The sequence below is a fragment of the Dicentrarchus labrax genome, unplaced genomic scaffold (genome assembly GCF_905237075.1).
Source record: "Dicentrarchus labrax unplaced genomic scaffold, dlabrax2021, whole genome shotgun sequence".
NCBI lineage: Eukaryota > Metazoa > Chordata > Actinopteri > Moronidae > Dicentrarchus > Dicentrarchus labrax.
In genome coordinates, this window is record NW_026136976.1 from 9,517 (window position 1) to 28,543 (window position 19,027).

Consider the following 19,027-nt stretch of genomic DNA (forward strand, 5'->3'; position numbering starts at 1 on the left):
TAACGTAACATGTGACATGACGTACACTTGATCAGAGGCAGGTGAGCTAAATGCTACAACTAGCTTAAACAGTGACCACATGGCAAGTCTGACAGCTACACATCAGAACAACAAATAAACTATAGCTGCAGCAACGTAAACACAGTACATCAACAATATATCCGGACATACTCACTTTCCATCCACGCACAGACCACTTGCCGTGGCGTTAATTGTTAATTGAACCGTGAATCCCTCACTCTGCCGTCTCACCGGAGCACACACCTCTCTGACCAAGTACCGTCAGTTACGCTATATAACCAGCAGGGGGGGGGCGCTCATATATGAGCTGACCAACACTACATCTATGAAATCACACACTAAACATAATATGTCCCAACTTTGAGGCCTTTTCTACAGTTATGCCGCCCCATACCAACAAACTGATGCCCTGTGTGTTCTGACCCCTTTCTATCAGAACCAGCATTAACTCTTTCAGCAGTTTGAGCTACAGTAGCTCGTCTGTTGGATCGGACCACACGGGCCATCCTTCACTCCCCACGTGCATCGATGAGTGTTACCTGCCCATGATCCTGTCTCTGATTCTTTTCCTTCCTTGGAGCACTTTTGATAGGTACTGACCTCTGTAGACCAGGAACACCCCACACGAGCTGCAGGTTTGGAGATGCTCTGACCCAGTCGTCAAGCCATCACAACTTGGCTCACGCTGCCCATTTTTCCTGTTTCTAACACATCAACTTTGAGGACAAAATGTTCACTTGCAGTCTAATATATCCCCCCCACTGACAGGTGCTATAACCAGATAATCAGTGTTATTCACTGTCAGTGCTCATAATGTTATGGCTGATTGGTGTATTATTATCGGTGTAATATATTTTCTTGGATTGCATTACATATATTGAAATAGTCCTAGCAGAATAGATGCATAAGATTATACCACAATAAAAAGTCACATGGTATAAGAATGAAAAAAGGAAAAAATATTACATGCTTAAACTGTTCATGTGTCAATCAGATGAGATTGTTTTCAGAAAAAACACGTTAACAAGAAAAGCCTCTAAAAGTCTTTATTTGTAGTTTGTTCAAAATCTTATTGACAACCATTTCATGCAGTTAAGTATTTCTTCTGCTTATAAAGCTCAGTGAATAATCAAAAATGACATAACTGTTCTATTACAATTACAGTGCGTACCTTACATTTGATTAGACTACAAAGTGAAAGGGCACACTTGTAAAATGCAAATTCTCTTGTTTCTAACACAATTTAAAATGTCCTTATGTTTACATACATTACTAATATAAACAATAAATCAGTAATTTGTTTAAAACATTTGATTCATTTAATGAACAATATTTGACAAATCTAAAAGACAAAGTATATTTCTTCAGTTTCAGTTATAGCTACTTTCAGTGTTTGAATTATTGGTGGGCTCGGGAACACCGCTTTACATTTGGAGAACATATTGGTTGTGTTAATAAGTCAGTTTAGAGAAAGTGATGTATTACAAAAGTAAAGGTAGTAATGGTATACAGCAAAAATAAAACATCTACAAAAACAACAAAATACACCAGGTTCTATTTTAAAGGCCTTTAACATCCATTGCACACTCAAATAGGTGTTTTAACTTTTGCCTTTATTAGAACTTTCTCAATGATTACAGGCTGTCCTTAATTGAGATCTTCCTCACTCTGGTGTTGCACCTGTTGAAAGAGTTTTCTTGCAAACACAGACCATTTCATTTGATATCTTTGTCATATTAAGAATATATAGGTCATACACTGCAACATATACATATCCATTAAAAATGTTGAGGATAACACAAAAAAGTTTAAGGATAAGTTATTTACAAAGATGCCAATACAAGTCATCGTCCCATCAAATAATCTCAACTGTTGTTCTTGACTGACCTAATGGTTGTATTGTGATCCTTAAATGAAATCTTAGGCCTTTGTGATTGATAACACTTAGACTTAATTTTTCTATATGAGTGGGCTCTTGATTAAGTTGTTGCAATCCAGAGCATGACAAGAACTGTTTAAAGCCTTGAACATCCCATGATCTGAATGATCCGTCATGTTTAACTTTTTCTGGTGCACTACTGCCACCAACTGTTGATCAGTGGAATTGTTCAACGTCCAGGGGTTATACCCTATAGCCCCCTTTTCATTTGATAGACATGCCAATTGGCAGAATATAGACACAAGTGGTTAAAAACTTCACCGAGTACTTTAACTTGAGACACTATAGACATTTATTATTCTCATTGGTACATTACTTTAGGCTTGGTGACCTCATTCGATTTGCTGCTACACTCTGGCTAACTTTAACCTTTACTTCTTCAAACTTAGTAGCAGCAGTCTAATTAACTAAAATAACTGGAAAAACCTACAGTTATGTTTAATTGTTGTGATTGATAGGACAGATGATCAGAGGGGCAGAGTTTCTACCACCATCATTAGTACAGGGACTGAAGAATGGGTAGATTTTCTCAGTGAAGGAGCAGCCAGTAAAGGAGTAGAGATGATCTGCAGTATCTGCATCATAAAAGGAGACCAGACCCTCCTCATAATCTACAAACACCCCCACCTTCTGAAGCTGAGACTTCAAAGAAAGGCAGACAGGGTTTTCATCGTTAGCCTCATACCAATGTCCATTCCTCAACCATACAGTCCAGAAACCATTCTCTGGACTCAGTGTAATCCCTCCTTTCCTGTTGATTGATTTTTTGACCACTCCTAAAGTCCAGGCAATCTTCCCTTTAACCTGAACCTCAAAGTAAAATCTTCCTGAAGAGAGACTCTGCTTTCCTAAGATGTTCACACATCTGTAAAATCTTTCAGGGTTGTCTGGTACTTTCTGCCTCACATCGCCATGATAAACTTTTTTCCTATCACCAGAAAGGATGAGATTAGGATGTGCTGTGTCCGGATCAAGAGTCACATCCACTAAAAATGTCTTGACCCGCTCATACTCCTCTTTCTGAGCACCAGAGGAAAGTGTCTTGAGATCTAAAAGAAGGCAGAGCACACAGTCAGTCTTCCAGAACAGCTGTTGAATGTAATGTGTTAACATATGCAGCATGTCACATTATTAGAATTCTATACTTCAATTTATTAAATTATTTTGTTTTATATGAATAACTGTTATAACAAATTAGTTGTTTGATTATATCTTGGACTTTTTATTAGGCTACACCTGCTTATCATATTCTGTAGAGTTCAAAAGGGGAAAAGGAGGCACTTTTCTTGCACTGTATTTCACTTGGTTGACTTCCACTCTAGTGGCATAAAAGCAAAACAATCACTTCATCACTTCGTCTTGATAAACTTTGTGAAATTTATTTACAGTTAATTAACTGAGTCTTCATCCGAATATTTTGTTTAAATGACCTAGCTGTAAAGTGATCCAGACATGAGGTCTCACTTCTTTGTCACTATAAAGGAGTACTGTCTTTATCCTGAATATGTTTTGTGAAAACATATATTCTCTATACTCTTGAGGTATGTCCTTTTGTTTATTGATTACACTCTTCACTTTAGAAAACCCTTTTCTTGAATCCACCTTATTGTGGTGAACAAGTTTTGATAAACTGCAGCCAGCTGACAAGTTCAAATCCAGGATCTACTTGCAGACTAATTTTCTTTCTGATGTAAAAGCAGGAGTACTCTTTATCCAGCTTCTTTACTTTTTGATGAAGGTGGAGTACCACAAAGAGTGACAAATTAGTTTTTACTTCTTTTGTTAACACATTTCTATTATGTAATAATTTATGAGATTACTGTGGCATTTATTCTGATGTTCATATTTTTACTTTCCCCCTGACTTACCTGTTGGTCCTGGGCTGGAGGTTTGCAAACGCTGCACCAGATCATTTCTTTTGATCTTTTCGAAAACCTTCAAAGTTATCTTCAGAGCTCCAGGACCTGTATGTGTTTGTACCAATAAATCCACTGTGGTCCCCCTTTCTGCCTTTTCTAACTGAGCCGCTGGGATGGCTGAAAAACCTTCCAGGGTGTCATCCTGCTTCAGGAACCACTTAAAATCATTAAACTCGTCTTCTTCTAAGTACTGTAGAGTTCCCCAGAGGTCCTCTTTAAGTGTCGCCATTATGGCTCCCTGCTAAAAATAAGAGAGGTTTTCATCTGAGGGATGTTTTGTGTTTATCTGAAGGAATTATGTGTTTGTTTCATTCCGTGCCACGTCACCAGTGCAAATGTGTTAACAATGTGCATTTGAAACTCAGCTATTGCTTCAGAAACGGTTTACAGAAGTTTTGACATTTTCATTATTTCAGTCTTTTGGCAGTCACCAATTCAAGCTAAATACATGACCTTAAGTGGAATACATTTACTATCCTTTGGGAGAGCCAAGAAGGACACTTTTCATTTTTCAAGTCAAGCGTTTCGTATATTCAAAACAGATAAATACAAATTTGCATTTTATATCAAATATTCATTATTCCAATATAAAAAAAACAACAACTTTTAAGACATTTGAAGTTTTACGTACCTCTACAAGAGTTCACGACTGGTCAAGCTGGATGCTGAAGGGAACAGTTTGGCCTGTGAAAACCTGACATGAAAGTAATAATGATTAGAGCTGCACTTCACCACTTTCATTCCTGCTGTTTAAACTAGGAAGTCAGCAACAGCTGCTACAGTTGTTGGTGATAAACACTTGTCCTCTTTCCTCTGGTTGAGCTAGATACTAAAACCAGCAAGGCAAGTTTATTTATATTACATATTGTCATACAAGAGACAATTCAAGGTACTTAATGTAATGCATTGGAACTTTAGACCTGAAATATAGCATAATGACATGCTATATAACTGCAGTCACTGTTGTTGACAGGCTTGTCAAATGCTAATCACAACATTTTTATATGGCCTGATTATCTTTAGTAGTAGAGGAACTAAATGATTTCTTTCTTTTTTCTGTTATTTTTCAGTTTCCCAGTTTCAGATATCTTTTCATTTTTAAAGATTAGTGGCTAAGCAAGGACTGTTTAATTACTGTTAATGTACTGATGTGTTTTTATTCAGGTTATGTTGTGTTGTTGATCTGATTATTGTATGTTACTGTAGTCTTTGAGACAGTGCTAAGGTGATGTTAATTTAATGTTAAGCTTTACACAGGCACGTCTTTGCATGCAACTAACTCTCTTTTAACGGCACAATTAATCTACGATCACATACACACATATTCAGCCTAAACCTCAGCACATCATGAGGAGAGGGAAATCAAACACTCCTCTATGCTCTTTGTCTCTCATCAACACATGTTTTATGCTCAGCTAAAGCATCTGGTCAGAGGACAAAGGACACACACCTTTTCTGGCACGCAACCCCCAGCGCACACACACACACCTACACTCCTTTTTCCTCTAACTTAGTTCCTTTTAGTTTGATTGTATATAGTATATTTTCCTCTGTTAGCTTTTATTGTCTCATTAATAAATGATTGTGTTTATTTATGCTGACCTATATAATTTCGCACAAGAGTGGGTGATACCAGCCTCTTCTATGCAGAACTCCAAAGCCTTCCACTTTAATTATGAATAGTGATTTTGGTTATAGTTATTAATTTCATTATTACCCTAATTAATAGTATAGTGTTTTTTATTCGACTGATCAATCAATTATTGGCTATCATTTCCCTTTTTTAAGGGTGGTTATTTATCATAGCACCCACACACGACTGGAAAAAGTACTGTCTGCAAATTCACAAAGTAGTTTAATTACACGTTACAAATACAACCAGTATCGACACATCTTCTGTTGTATCTCATTAAACGAGACATACTACAGAGAAATGTCATCTGTTTTATTACAACTCACCAAGCAGAAATCAGCACCTGCAGTCTTCAAACGTAGAAGGATCAATACAAACCATACAGATGCTAGTATTGTGCAGAGAAAGGCCTGACACCTTCCCCCAACCCCCACAAAAGATCAGATGTCTACATCTCATCCTTAAATGGTCATGAAGTCAAAGTGTCAGCTCAGTGGCACTACGGATGTTAATACTTGTGCAGAGAAAGATCTCACTTCCTTCTTGCAGGGTTATACCTGGGGTCTCTCTTGAATTTTGTCAGGGGCTAAGAAAGTTCACTGCAGTTTTACTCAAATGCCTTCCTGACTCTGTTACTTTGTCAGAATTGTCAGGAGCCTGTATTTCCTGTAAAAGCAAAGGCAAACCTTGTGTGCATTGAATGTTCAGGTTTGCGTTCTTGTCTGAGAGTTAAGAGTGGAACATGGACAAAGTTACTAAGCAGATAAATCCACAGACTAAAGCTGGAAGCACTGTATATGATGATTTGAAATGATTTGCCCATTTGAAACGTAAACTTGCCCTCTAAGTAATTCAGTCTTTATTTACAACATTTTGTTATGGCCGGATTATCTTTAGTAGTAGAGGAACAAAATTATTTATTTACCATTTTTCCTTTCTTTCAATTCAATTTTATTTGTATAGCGCCAATTCATAACAGAAGTTATCTCAGGACACTTTTCAAATAGAGCAGGTCTAGACCGAACTCTTTAAAACAACTGATCAACTTTACGTTTTCCATTTGAATTTTGTTTCAAGATAAAATTATCCTCCACAGATGTAAACAGCTTATAGAGTTGTCGTAGTAATAACGGTAATAATAATGATAATGCTGATTCCAGGACAGGCACGACTGGAAAAAGTACTTTCAGCTAATTCACAATGTAGTCCAATTACACATTACAAATACCCCTATTATTGACACATCTTCTGTTGTATCTCATTAAACAAGACATACTTGAGCACAGAGAAATGTGTTTTGTAATCTGTTTTAATACAACTCACCAAGCAGAAATCAGCACCTGCAGTCTTCAAATGTAGAATGATCAATACAATCAAACTATTCCATGCAACACTGTAGAGAACGCTCTGACTTCTCTGTTGCAGGCTTTAATATGAGGCCACTTCTTACCATTTTTGATTTTGTACAGGTCCCCCCCCCCCCCCCCCCCACTTGTTCTCTCGTCATGAAACTCAGGTTTCTCATTGAGGTGGACTCTACGTTCTTCAACTTAGTTAATACTATAGTTCAGGGGCAAAAGATCAGCCTCAATCTAAGGTCTCTGTCTACATCTTATCCTTAAATGGTCATGAAGTTGAATTGTCACCTCAACCGCACTACGGATGTTAACAATTGTGCAGAAAATGTCACAATACCTTCCCACAGGGTTATACGTGAAATTTCTTAGGTGACTTTTGACAGGGGCTGACCACATATTAACAAAGTTTCAGGTTTAACCAAATGCCTTCCTGACTCTACTTTGTCAGAATTGTCAGGCGCCTGTATTTCATTTAAAATGGAAGGCAAACCTTGTGTGCATTGAATGTTAAAGTTTGCATTCTTGTCTGAGAGCTAAAAGTGGAACAGGGACAAAGTTACCTGACTCCAGCTGGATGCACTGTATATGATGATTTGTTTGAAATGATTTGCCCATTTAAATAGTAAACTTGCCCTCTAAGTAATTCAGTCTTTATTTACAACATTTTGTTATGGCCGGATTATCTTTAGTAGTAGAGGAACAAAATTATTTATTTACCATTTTTCCTTTCATACCAATTGTCCATTTTTCATTTGAATTTTGTTTCAAGATAAAATAATCCTCAATAGATGTAAACAGCTTATATAGTTGTTGTAGTAATAACAGTAACAATGATAATGCTGATTCTAGGACAGGCACGACTGGAAAAAGTACTGTCAGCTAATTCACAAAGTAGTCCAATTACAAATACCCCCAGTATCGACACATGTTTATCACCATCCTTAAATGGTCATAAAGTCAAAGTGTCAGCTGAACCGCACTACGGATTTAATAGTTGTGCAGAGAAAGGTCTTACTTCCTTCTTGCAGGGTTATACCTGGGGTTTCTCGTGAAGTTTGACAGGGGCTGAGAAAGTTCATTTCAGTTTTACTCAAATGCCTTCCTGACTCTGTTACTCTGTCAGAATTGTCAGAAGCCTGTATTTCCTGTAAAAGCAAAGGCAAACCTTGTGTGCATTGAATGTTCAAGTTTGCATTCTTGTCTGAGAGTTAAGAGTGGAACATGGACAAAGTTACTAAGCAGATAAATCCACAGACTAAAGCTGGATGCACTGTATATGATGATTTGTTTGAAATGATTTGTCCATTTGAATAGTAAACCTGCCCTCTTTATACCCCATCAGTAAATAAGATCTATACTAATAATCCTCAGCTCTTTGTTCGTTCAACCTTTTGGCTTTATAATTTCTCTCCTCTGGGTTTTTTCTTGAATTCTACTGTAAATCAAATGTAAAGATAATAGAAGCAACATTAGACTAGGCCCATGCAGTACTCTGGGTCTTAAAAAATTAAAACAAGTAAAGTCATTTAAGTAAATTTCACATGATTATAAAGTTGTTAAAAAATACATTTTTTGTTAAAATACACCGATTAGCCATAAAATTCTGACCACCTGGGCACCCTGGTGGTCAGAATGTTCTGCAGCCCCAGACCAACAGACTGTGATGCACTGTGTGTTCTGACCCCTTTCTATCAGAACCAGCATTTGAGCTTCAGTAGCTCGTCTGTTGGATCGGACTACAGGCCAGTCTTCACTCCCTATGTGCATCAGTGAGCCTCGGCTGCCCATGACCCTGTCTCCATTTCACCACTTCTCCTTCCTTGGACCACTTTTGATAGACCAGGAACACCAAGCAAGAGGTGCAGGTTTGGAGATGCTCTGACCCAGTTGTCAAGCCATCAGAACTTGGCTCTTGTCAAAGTCGCTCAGACCCTCACACTGCCCATTTTGCCTGCTTCTAACACATTGACTTTGAGGACAAAATGTTCACTTGCTACCCATACTTCAGTCCCTGTACTAATGAGGTCCTCTTTAAGTTTCACCATTATTGGGCCCTGCTAAAAATAAGAGAAGTTTTTATCTGAGGGATGTTTTGTGTTTATCTGAAGGAATTATGTGTTTATTTCATCCCGTGCCACGTCACCAGTGCAAATGTCAATTTGAAACTCAGCTATTGCTTCAGAAACGGTTTACAGAAGTTTTGACATTTTCATTATTTCAGTCTTTTGGCAGTCCACACCAATTCAAGCCAAATACATGACCTTATACATGCATGCATGCTCTTTGTCTCTCATCAACACATGTTTTATGCTCAGCTAAAACATCTGGTCAGAGGACAAAGGACACACACCTTTTCTGGCACGCAACCCCCCCAGCGCACACACAGACACCTACACTCCTTTTTCCTCTAACTTAGTTGCTTTAAGTTAGATTATATATAGTATATTTTCCTCTGTTAGCTTTTATTGTCTCATTAATAAATGATTGTGTTTATTTATGCTGACCTATATAATTTCGCACAAGAGTGGGTGATACCAGCCTCTTCTATGCAGAACTCCAAAGCCTTCCACTTTAATTATGAATAGTGATTTTGGTTATAGTTATTAATTTCATTATTACCCTAATTAATAGTATAGTGTTTTTTATTCGGCTGATCAATCAATTATTGGCTATCATTTCCCTTTTTTAAGGGTGGTTATTTATCATAGCACCCACACACGACTGGAAAAAGTACTGTCTGCAAATTCACAAAGTAGTTTAATTACACGTTACAAATACCACCAGTATCGACACATCTTCTGTTGTATCTCATTAAACGAGACATACTACAGAGAAATGTCATCTGTTTTAATACAACTCACCAAGCAGAAATCAGCACCTGCAGTCTTCAAACGTAGAAGGATCAATACAAACCATACAGATGTTAGTATTGTGCAGAGAAAGGCCTGACACCTTCCCCCAACCCCCACAAAAGATCAGATGTCTACATCTCATCCTTAAATGGTCATGAAGTCAAAGTGTCAGCTCAGTGGCACTACGGATGTTAATACTTGTGCAGAGAAAGATCTCACTTCCTTCTTGCAGGGTTATACCTGGGGTCTCTCTTGAATTTTGTCAGGGGCTGAGAAAGTTCATTTCATGCCTTCCTGACTCTGTTACTTTGTCAGAATTGTCAGGAGCCTGTATTTCCTGTAAAAGAAAAGGCAAACCTTGTGTGCATTGAATGTTCAGGTTTGCTTTCTTGTCTGAGAGTTAAGAGTGGAACATGGACAAAGTTACTAAGCAGATAAATCCACAGACTAAAGCTGGAAGCACTGTATATGATGATTTGTTTGAAATGATTTGCCCATTAATTATGTGTAATCAGTAAATAAGATCTATACTAGTTATCCCCAGCTCTTTGTTTATTCAATCTTTTGGTTTTATATCTGCTCTCCTCTAGGTTTTTTCTTGAATTCTACTGTGAATCAAATGTTGAGATAGTAGAAACAACATTACACTAACTAGGCCCATTCAGTACTGTGGGTCTTAATAAAGCTTAAGGACTCCACAGACCACGTTCCCCAGATGTTAACTCCTATAATATCCTGGTATGAAGCCACAACATGTGGAATTTACAATCTTGTTGCTACAAACAACGGCCGGAAAGGGAGGTGTTTTATGGAATTGATGACACAGGATGTCTGGAGCCAAAACAGGTCTACCTTGGAAAAGAGATTTCAATGTCAAGGGACTTCCTGGTTAACAAAGGTTAAATAAATAAAAAGAAACTACCTTGGTACTGTATTCCCTGTCGCAGACTGCCCGAACGCCAGCAAGGGAAGCAGCTGTGGCTCCACCTTACAGCAAGTATTTTGGCACTAAAATTGACTTGTTTATTGTTTACTTGTCAGTCACTCCATCTTTGAGAGGCTGAAAAACAACATCATCTGCCAAGTGTGAGGAGGAGAACTTGTCTGTCTAGAGATACATGGGGTGGAGTCAGAAGAGTGTGTTTGTGTTGGAGGTAGATGAGAGCGTACCTGCTACTGAAGGTGATTCTGCATGCATTGTCGGACTTCACAGCAGAGGATCTTGCCATGGATAGTGACTTTGGACGCTTGACAGAAATGGTAAGCTGTGAGACTCTCTCTCAATGGGTTGTATTGGATCAAAATGTCTTTCAGTAAAGTCAACAAAGCAGCTGTTCTATTATTTGCTGCAGGATTTGTCTTTGGTTGACTTTACACTTACTGCTTAAATGTGTGAGTCTATCTCCCAACACTTTCTGACTTCCCTACCTGTCTTTGGCACTGGTTCCTACTGAAGATTGCAATCTTTAAAAAGTTTTATTTAGTTAATTTTTTTCAGGCTCATTAATTTTCTCAAACAGCAGTTCATTTAAGCGAGCTGCAGTTCTTAACGTTCCTCTGTTTGCTTTTGCTGCAGGATGCAATTCGCACTCTGAGTGCACTACAGACCGATGCAAGTGCGCTGGAGATGCAAGAGCAAACGCGGATTTGTCCTCAGCTGAAGCTCCAGGCCATGAGAGGCTTCCTGGAGCGAGTCGGCATCACAGTGAGTCTTATATCTGCCCACATTACATATACATAAAAGAGTAAAATAGAGTAAATATTTCCTTTAGTCTTATCTGATGTGTGTGTGTGTGTGTGTGTGTGTGTGTGTCAAAGGCAGAGGATCTGGACCATCTCAATATCATTCATGTGGCGGGAACAAAGGGAAAGGTGAGCTGACTAAAAACTGTGTAGTATGATGTCTTTTTAAAGGTTGAGTCAGTAATTAATCATTTTGGTCTCTAAGAAAAATAGTTCAAATCTCCATCCCACTTTAGTCCAAGGTGAACTGTTTAAATGTCTTGTTTTGTAAAATCCAAAGTTAGTCAGTTTAATATGATATGAAACAGAAAAGTAGGAAATCTCCAAAGATCAGAGGCTGTAAGCTGCATTTTATGTCATTTTTGCATTAAAAATGTACTTTTATCACAATTTTATTTATAATAAGTCGATCGACTAAGTAATTGAATTGAACTCATTGTGGATGGAAATAAACAATCTAATTTAGAAACAACTACGATAGGTGTTATAATTTTGAGCAGCTTATTTCCTGTAAGCATCACAGATGAGTTTTCCTTTTGTTTCTTTCTGTTGCTGTCTGTAATATGTTTTTTTTTTTTTAACAATCATACAGGTTTAATAGGCTTTCTTTTTAACTGCATACTTTTCTAATGCAGGATGAGGCTGTTTATCAGAGTGAAGGCTCTATGAACACAGCTTGTGTTCAGGCCTTTTAAAGTTCAGATCTTAAATAATAATCTAAACTTTAATTTCATTTAGTTTTCTCCACAGAAATGAAAGCAAAATGAGATATAGGCTTTAAAATCAAGAAGGCCTTGCAACCTCCACCTGCATTCTTGACAACGCCTAGGTTGGGAACCAGCGGTCTAACTGGTTTAAGTTGTCAGGGTGGCATGTGAGTGTGTAATCACCACTCTGTCTGGTAGTGGTTCACGTCGGCGTTGGTTATGACACAATAATAATAATAATAATACATTTTATTTAAAGGCGCCTCTCTGGGCACTCAAGGACACCGTACAACACATAAAAAATAAAAACAGTAAGAAATAAGAAACAGGAAAAGACAATGTAGATGGTTAAGTGGGGTATGCAGTTCTGAATAGGTGAGTTTTTAGTCTTGATTTGAAGAGTGTGAGAGAGTCCACAAGCTCTGGCACGTCACACAAACATGTCTTCATCTTGGATGACCTCTTACATTTTTGTGTTTGTCTTTAAGGGCTCAACATGTGCCTTCACTGAGCGGATATTGAGAGGTTACGGCTACCGCACAGGATTTAACAGGTAAAAATGCAGCGTATGAACAAAATGTACACAATTGGTGTCTGTGTCTTATTGACACATAAGAATATATTATCTGGCCCTAAAAAAGATTATATATTGAACTGAGATAGAAAGCAGAGACAGATCCTAACCAAGTCCAGGCTCACTGACCACAAACTGGAAAATGAAAGAAATCAAAAATTATGGCAACCAAAAGAAACAGAGTGCGATCGACAGGTGAGGACAGAATCAGAAATACTTTATTGATCCCCGGAGTGAAATGAGTAAAAGGAGATCAGATATTGAATCTCTGTCAGCTGATATTCAAACTGCAGCAGGCGGTGCTGATTCTGTGACAAACTTTAATCTCTTTACTGCTTGTAGTGTCGGCAAAGACACAGCAGAACCTTTTACATGTCACATATTATTGTAATAATACTGCAGGATATTGTCCTGAGGCATACAGTGTTTCTCCCGATATCAGCTGACAACGGTGGAGTTTGGCCTGTAATGTGATCAACTTCAAGCAGTGAAAAGTGGCTCCTGTTTTCCTGCTTGGTTGCAGTTCCCACATTTGGTCGAAGTCCGGGAGAGGATTCGAATCAACGGACAGCCCATTGGAAAAGAGCTCTTCACTAAATACTTCTGGCAGGTTTATAGACGGCTGGAAGACACTAAGGTAGGTCACGTGTAGTGTCAGCTGGCTGTGGCTGCTCCATTCAATAGATCAACCTGTCGTAGAACAGAACGTGAAAATCTCTGAAGCTTGTGTTCACCGCAGACCTTAATTCAGGCATCAAACTGAAAAACATTCAAAATAACTATTGACTTTGAGAAGAGGGAACCGGAGGTGCAAAGATCCTAACTCGTTTCCGGGTTTTAGGACTCATCCTGCAGCACTTTACTGACTTTAATATAAAATGAGACCCCTCTTGTCAGGCTGGAAGACTCAACTCAACTTAACTTAACCAGTATTCAGTGTGCAGTTAAATGTTTTTAAGGACACATTCGTGGTCAAGCAACCTCTCACAAAGTTACTTGACCTACTGTTTATCTATCTATCTATCTATCTATCTATCTATCTATCTATCTATCTATCTATCTATCTATCTATCTATCTATCTATCTATCTATCTATCTATCTATCTATCTATCTATCTATCTATCTATCTATCTATCTATCTATACTATACTATACTATACTATACTATATATTTGATCAAGGAATGAGAAAATAACTAGAAATGTTTCACTGCAGGGATGTATTAAAAAAAGCCACTGGCATTGTGAATGAATGGGCTGAAAGCAATCCCATGGACCAATTTAGTGAGAAATAATGTACACGTACATGCTTTAATGTTGTGTTTGTGAGTGTTTGTGGCTGTGAGCGTGGAGATTACCATTTAAGAAAACAATTATGTAACATTTGCATTAACTGGTGTGACTGCATAGAGAGCTCACACACATGGTGATGCAGTCATTTTATTTCCTCTCTTTGACCCCTTCAGGACACCCATGGAGGGACGATGCCGCTGTGCTTCCCTTTTCTCACTGTCTTGGCCTTCCATGTGTTTATTCAAGAGAAGGTACACATTTCCAGCCATTAAATTTCATGCTGATGAGTTTCCGCTGTTTTCTGGCCTGTAGAAAACTTTGGAAATGATCATTCTGAGGCCCACTAGAAAGGCAACACGTTTTATTACTTAATGACTTAAATAACTCAAATCTGAACCGCTCTGCTCTTCATCCAGGTAGATGTAGTTATACTTGAAGTTGGGATTGGTGGAGCATATGACTGCACCAACATTATAAAGTAAGACTCTCCATTTATAAAACTATAAAACTTATAAAATTATTTTTACCGTCTTGATCACAAATTTGAATCGAACTGTTCCATCCATTGTTAATTCACTTCAGATCAGACACAAAGATTGTCTGTCTTGTCTGAGCCTTGCAAGGTTCAGGGTCAGACAGTAGAGGGTGTGTTGAGCCATTTTCAAACCATGAAATGCCAATTTTCCTAAATTTGGTAAGAACAGATGAGAGATAAGTTTTCGATAAGTTTGCAGCTCAAAAACCCTTTACTGTCACTATATAGATGTGTTTAAAGCTCCATCAGTGTGGGAATAAAATGTTTGTCCTCCTCTGTGGTTGTGTGTAGGAGGCCGTGGGTGTGCGGTATCGCCTCTCTGGATATAGACCACACTGAGATTCTTGGAGACACCATTGCAAAGATCGCCTGGCACAAAGGAGGAATCTTCAAGGTGCGTTGGCCGCACTCATCAGTAATGTAGCACTGTGATTGGACAAAATATGAATATAAGTAATAAGACCAAAACATGCTACTTAGTGGATACTTCCTAGCTTTTTGGTGCTTTCAGCTTCATCTCACAGTCTTCATCAGCACTGGGAGTTTGCTTGGTTTTTGGTTTGATTTTGAGTAATCTCTATGAAAACTGCGTCCACTGATGAAGATTGTGCTTGAAAGTGCCAGGAAAAGCTAGAAAGAGGTCCTTGAGTCAGCTGGGACAGAGACGGGTCTGATGGATGTAATGATTTCTTCATACTGAAGTTCACACTTTGTGGGGAGATATTGAAATCCTTTAAGATAAAACTACTCTTTCTACTCGTCCACCTCTCTGTCGTCCGTTAATCATATACACGGGTTTTCAGCCGGGGGTTCCCGCCTTCACTGTCCAACAGCCAGAAGATGGGTTGGCTGTGCTCAGGGACAGAGCTGAACTGATAAGAGTAAGTCACCCTTCAGAGTAATACCCGCAGTGAAGTTTTATATAAACTATGTTGTTGAAATCTCTCCTCCAGCGGTTCAGTTTGGTGTATTAAAGGCTAACCCGGTTGTTGTAGTGTCCTCTGAGGGTCTGTCCGGAGCTGGAGGACTACCAGGCAGACTGTGGACCTTTGCATCTGGGCCTGGCAGGGAAGCACCAGCACTTCAATGCCTCCCTGGCCCTCCAGCTGAGTCACACTTGGCTGCAGAGAAGATGTCTACCAGGTAGGGCGAGATGTTGTACTGTCAGTGGCTAGAAGGACATCATAAATCCAAAAGTGAAAGAGATTGGCTTGATAAGAGAGTAACTATCTCTGTTTGGGACAGGGAAAATCTATAGAAAATAAATTCTGTACATGTTGCAGCCAAAAAATCCCTTTTAACAGCCAGTTGCAGCTGACGCAGAGGTTGTGTATTCCATGTCGGGAAATGACTTAAGGTCTGTCTGCATAACGTGTCCTCTCTCAACAGAAAGCTTAACCTCCACCAGTGTTGAGAACGCAGGGCTACTTCAGCTGACTTTCTTCAAGCCCAGCCCCATCATGGTGAAAGGTGAGTTCCTAAAGAACAACAACCAATCACTGTTGATAAGAGCAAAATCAGGACAGAGATTGTTGCTTTCCCTGCTTTTCTGAAGGGGTCAAAGAGAGGAAATGAAATGACTGCATCACCATGTTTGTGAGCTCTCTATGCAGTCATATACACCAGTTAAAGCAAATGTTACATAAATGGTCCTCACAAAACTGATCTGACCTTGTGACTGTGACCAAATGCTTATCAATCACCCCCTTACCATAAAACACAAACCCCCTTAAGCACTCTATATACATTTACTACCCATCCAACACTTTCATCCCCCACAGCCTGTTCACGTGTTAAAATAAGAAGGACTGAACAGAGCCAGTCGATGAAGCACATTAGGATTCGATTGTTGCTGCAACATTAGCATATGTGAAGGCAAACAAGCTAAAGCTAAGCTAAATGTGCAGCCAATACAGTGCTGACAAAGACTGAATGGACCCGTCCTATGTCCCTCCCCTTTACGTGCTCTCAGGGCTGGCGGACACACAGTGGCCTGGAAGGACTCAGATCCTGAAACACGGAGCAGTCACCTTCTTCCTGGATGGAGCTCACACAATGCGCAGCATCCAGGCCTGTGCAGCCTGGTTCAGAGAGACTTCAGCCCAGCACCAAAAGAATGCAAGGTGAACGTCTCTATGTGTGTGTTAATCTAGTTATATATTAATATATTGCAACTTAAGCCGAGACATCATGCAGAAATGTTGTTTTTTTTTTTACTGGTCAGGTTTGACATTTTGGGCTATTTTGCTTCCCTAACACGTCTTAAAAAGTTTATTTTACTACACTTCAAGGTTTCCTTAAATTTGGCAAAATTTTGTATTATATAATATAATATAATATAAATAATGAACATACTTTAATATAACATTTCAGAAAAGAAAATAATTGTCTTAACATAAGTAATCATCTGGGGAAGTTTCGTGGTTTCGTGTCTATTAGTTAAAAGTTTTACCCTATTTGCCTCACATTTAAGGAAAACTATAGTTTATTAAAATTTGGGTTTTGTTTTCTGAGTTTTTGCCCTCGCTAAGAAAACTGTAACACTACTCACCTCAGTAATTTTGGAGTTGTGGGTAAGCGGTGATTTCAGTAGAAATAAACCCCTGTGGCGTAATAACTGGTTGCTCTTTACCTTTACAAACACACCAATAATGATACTGACTAAAACCTGGACATGTTTGTGTTGCAGTGGACGTGTGGCCAGAGTTTTGATGTTCAGTATCAAAGGAGAGAGAGACTCAGCAGCCATGCTTAAACTACTGGTGGTGAGTACGGCTGCCTTCCACGACACAGAGAATAAGACCACTGTCTTTGCTACTGAGCACAATGTTATTATTATTAATATTATATGGATGTAGAAACTAATTGTATTTTTTTTTACTTGTGTTTCTTTTCAGCCATGTCATTTTGACTTTGCTGTGTTCTGCCCTATCCCTAAGGCTGTCTTTTACTGTAATGCAGGTGAGATCAGCTAACATTAAACTCTACCTGAAAGAACTGACCCTTCCTAAGTCCCGCCCCTTTAAGCTCTGTGCTCCAATAACAGTTGAGCTAAGCCTTTTGGTCAGAACCTCAGTCAATTTTCACATTTTGAAGCTGGTTAGGAAGCTGCACTCGACTCATTCAGCAAGAAATAATTCATAAAATTCCATAAAAATGTAAAAATTGTCATTTTTACATTTTTATGTATGTTCTTTCATTCCCCCCCCCTCAGACCAGACTGTCTCAGCAGAAGACAGGTTGCAACGTTGTTTGGACATAGAGAGGAGCTGGCATCTCCACAGCAGTGGGTGGGATAACAAAGGTACACAGCTGCTCTCCGAGGACAGCCTGCTCCCGCTCCCTGAAAAGAAAGGAGACACCCTGGTCTTCCCCTGCACCCAGAGCGCCCTCCAGTGGATCACTCAGGGCAGGGAAGCTGCTCCGCTCTGTGATGCAGCCGAGATCCATGTGCTCACCACCGGAAGCCTCTACCTGGTGGGTGGAGTACTTAAACAATTCGACCCAGCTTTCTCCAAATAATTGGACCATGTGAAATAATTGAGTTTAAATAATGGGTGGTTGCTCTGCTTATTTACATGAAGGAGTAAGTTAAAGAATAAGTTTTCTGTTTTTTACTAATTTGGAACCTTTCACAATCTGTTTTTCAAATTAAAGCTATTTTGCATGATTTATACTTTTATATTGTAAACATCCTAGAAAACCTGGAAATTGATTCAAATTACCAAATATCTTGGAAATTAATTATGTTGTCCTGGTAAAACTTCAGCAACTAAAAGCAAGTGCTGTCCTGTATCCTCAAGCTAAAGCCCAGGAAAGTTACCTGGTAAGGTACTGGAAATGTATTTTTTTTTTAGGAAGAGTGGCAACCGTGAGTGCAAGATTTGGAAAATCTTAATGTATATAGAACAGCTCAAGGTAACATAAAGCTACTGAGGCTGAGACATGGAAAAATCCACACATTTGTACCCACCATTGAATGATCCAGTTCCACTTCAGAATTCAGATTTATTGTCCATTTATTAAAGTAATAAAACAAAATCAAAAGTGAGAACACAAACTCACCCCCTCCCTCCATTTGCCATGCAGGTGAACAGGTGAACAGGTGAAATGATAGATAGATAGATAATAAATAAATAATAGATAAATAAATAGACAAGGATTATTGCCGGTTATGTGGCTCCTACAACCCGATTTGGTGCTGATAAGCTGAGAATCCAACAGGTTCACATTCCACAATACAAATGCAATTCAAAAAGTCAACAATAGTGGCAACTATAATCCTACCATACAACGTTAGACATAAATATTGCATTTCCATTTCTAAGGTCCAAGGTTAGGGGCACTATGAATACCAAACGGCACCTGGAAGGCTCTGGCTCAGGTTATCTACTCAATGTCAGCACAGTACCATGTGGAGAAGATCAAAGGGAGACATGTAAATTGGGGAACT

The 19,027-nt window shown here is 38.8% G+C and overlaps 1 protein-coding gene and 1 pseudogene across 6 annotated transcripts; one reads left to right on the forward strand and one right to left on the reverse strand.

The window, feature by feature from the left end:
• Positions 1-1,041: 1,041 nt before the first annotated feature.
• On the reverse strand, positions 1,042-10,201 carry LOC127360925 (E3 ubiquitin-protein ligase TRIM21-like). Of its 6 annotated transcripts, none has more exons than XM_051395315.1 (4): positions 9,732-10,201; positions 4,511-4,573; positions 3,829-4,117; positions 1,042-3,009 (listed from the first exon to the last, which is right to left on the reverse strand). In XM_051395315.1, the coding sequence occupies exons 3-4, from the start codon at positions 4,106-4,108 to the stop codon at positions 2,399-2,401; spliced, it is 891 nt and encodes a 296-aa protein (XP_051251275.1). In that variant the 5' UTR covers positions 4,109-4,117; positions 4,511-4,573; positions 9,732-10,201; the 3' UTR covers positions 1,042-2,398. The 6 variants fall into 6 exon arrangements, with proteins under 6 accessions (XP_051251275.1, XP_051251273.1, XP_051251276.1 ...); XM_051395313.1 differs by having other exon boundaries at positions 3,829-4,120; positions 9,732-10,200; XM_051395316.1 differs by lacking the exon at positions 9,732-10,201 and adding an exon at positions 6,836-6,979.
• A 378-nt stretch (positions 10,202-10,579) lies between these two features.
• Positions 10,580-18,670, forward strand: LOC127360926 (folylpolyglutamate synthase, mitochondrial-like; annotated as a pseudogene).
• The last annotated feature ends 357 nt before the right edge of the window (positions 18,671-19,027 follow it).

What these genes read in the sequence shown, in the direction of transcription:
- LOC127360925 (XM_051395315.1), bottom strand. Translation starts at nt 4,108, where the DNA reads ATGGCGACACTTAAAGAGGACCTCTGGGGAACTCTACAGTACTTAGAA. An exon ending in CTCCAGCCCAGGACCAACAG is followed by an intron (nt 3,010 to 3,828) that starts GTAAGTCAGGGG and finishes GCCTTCTTTTAG; the next exon opens with ATCTCAAGACACTTTCCTCT.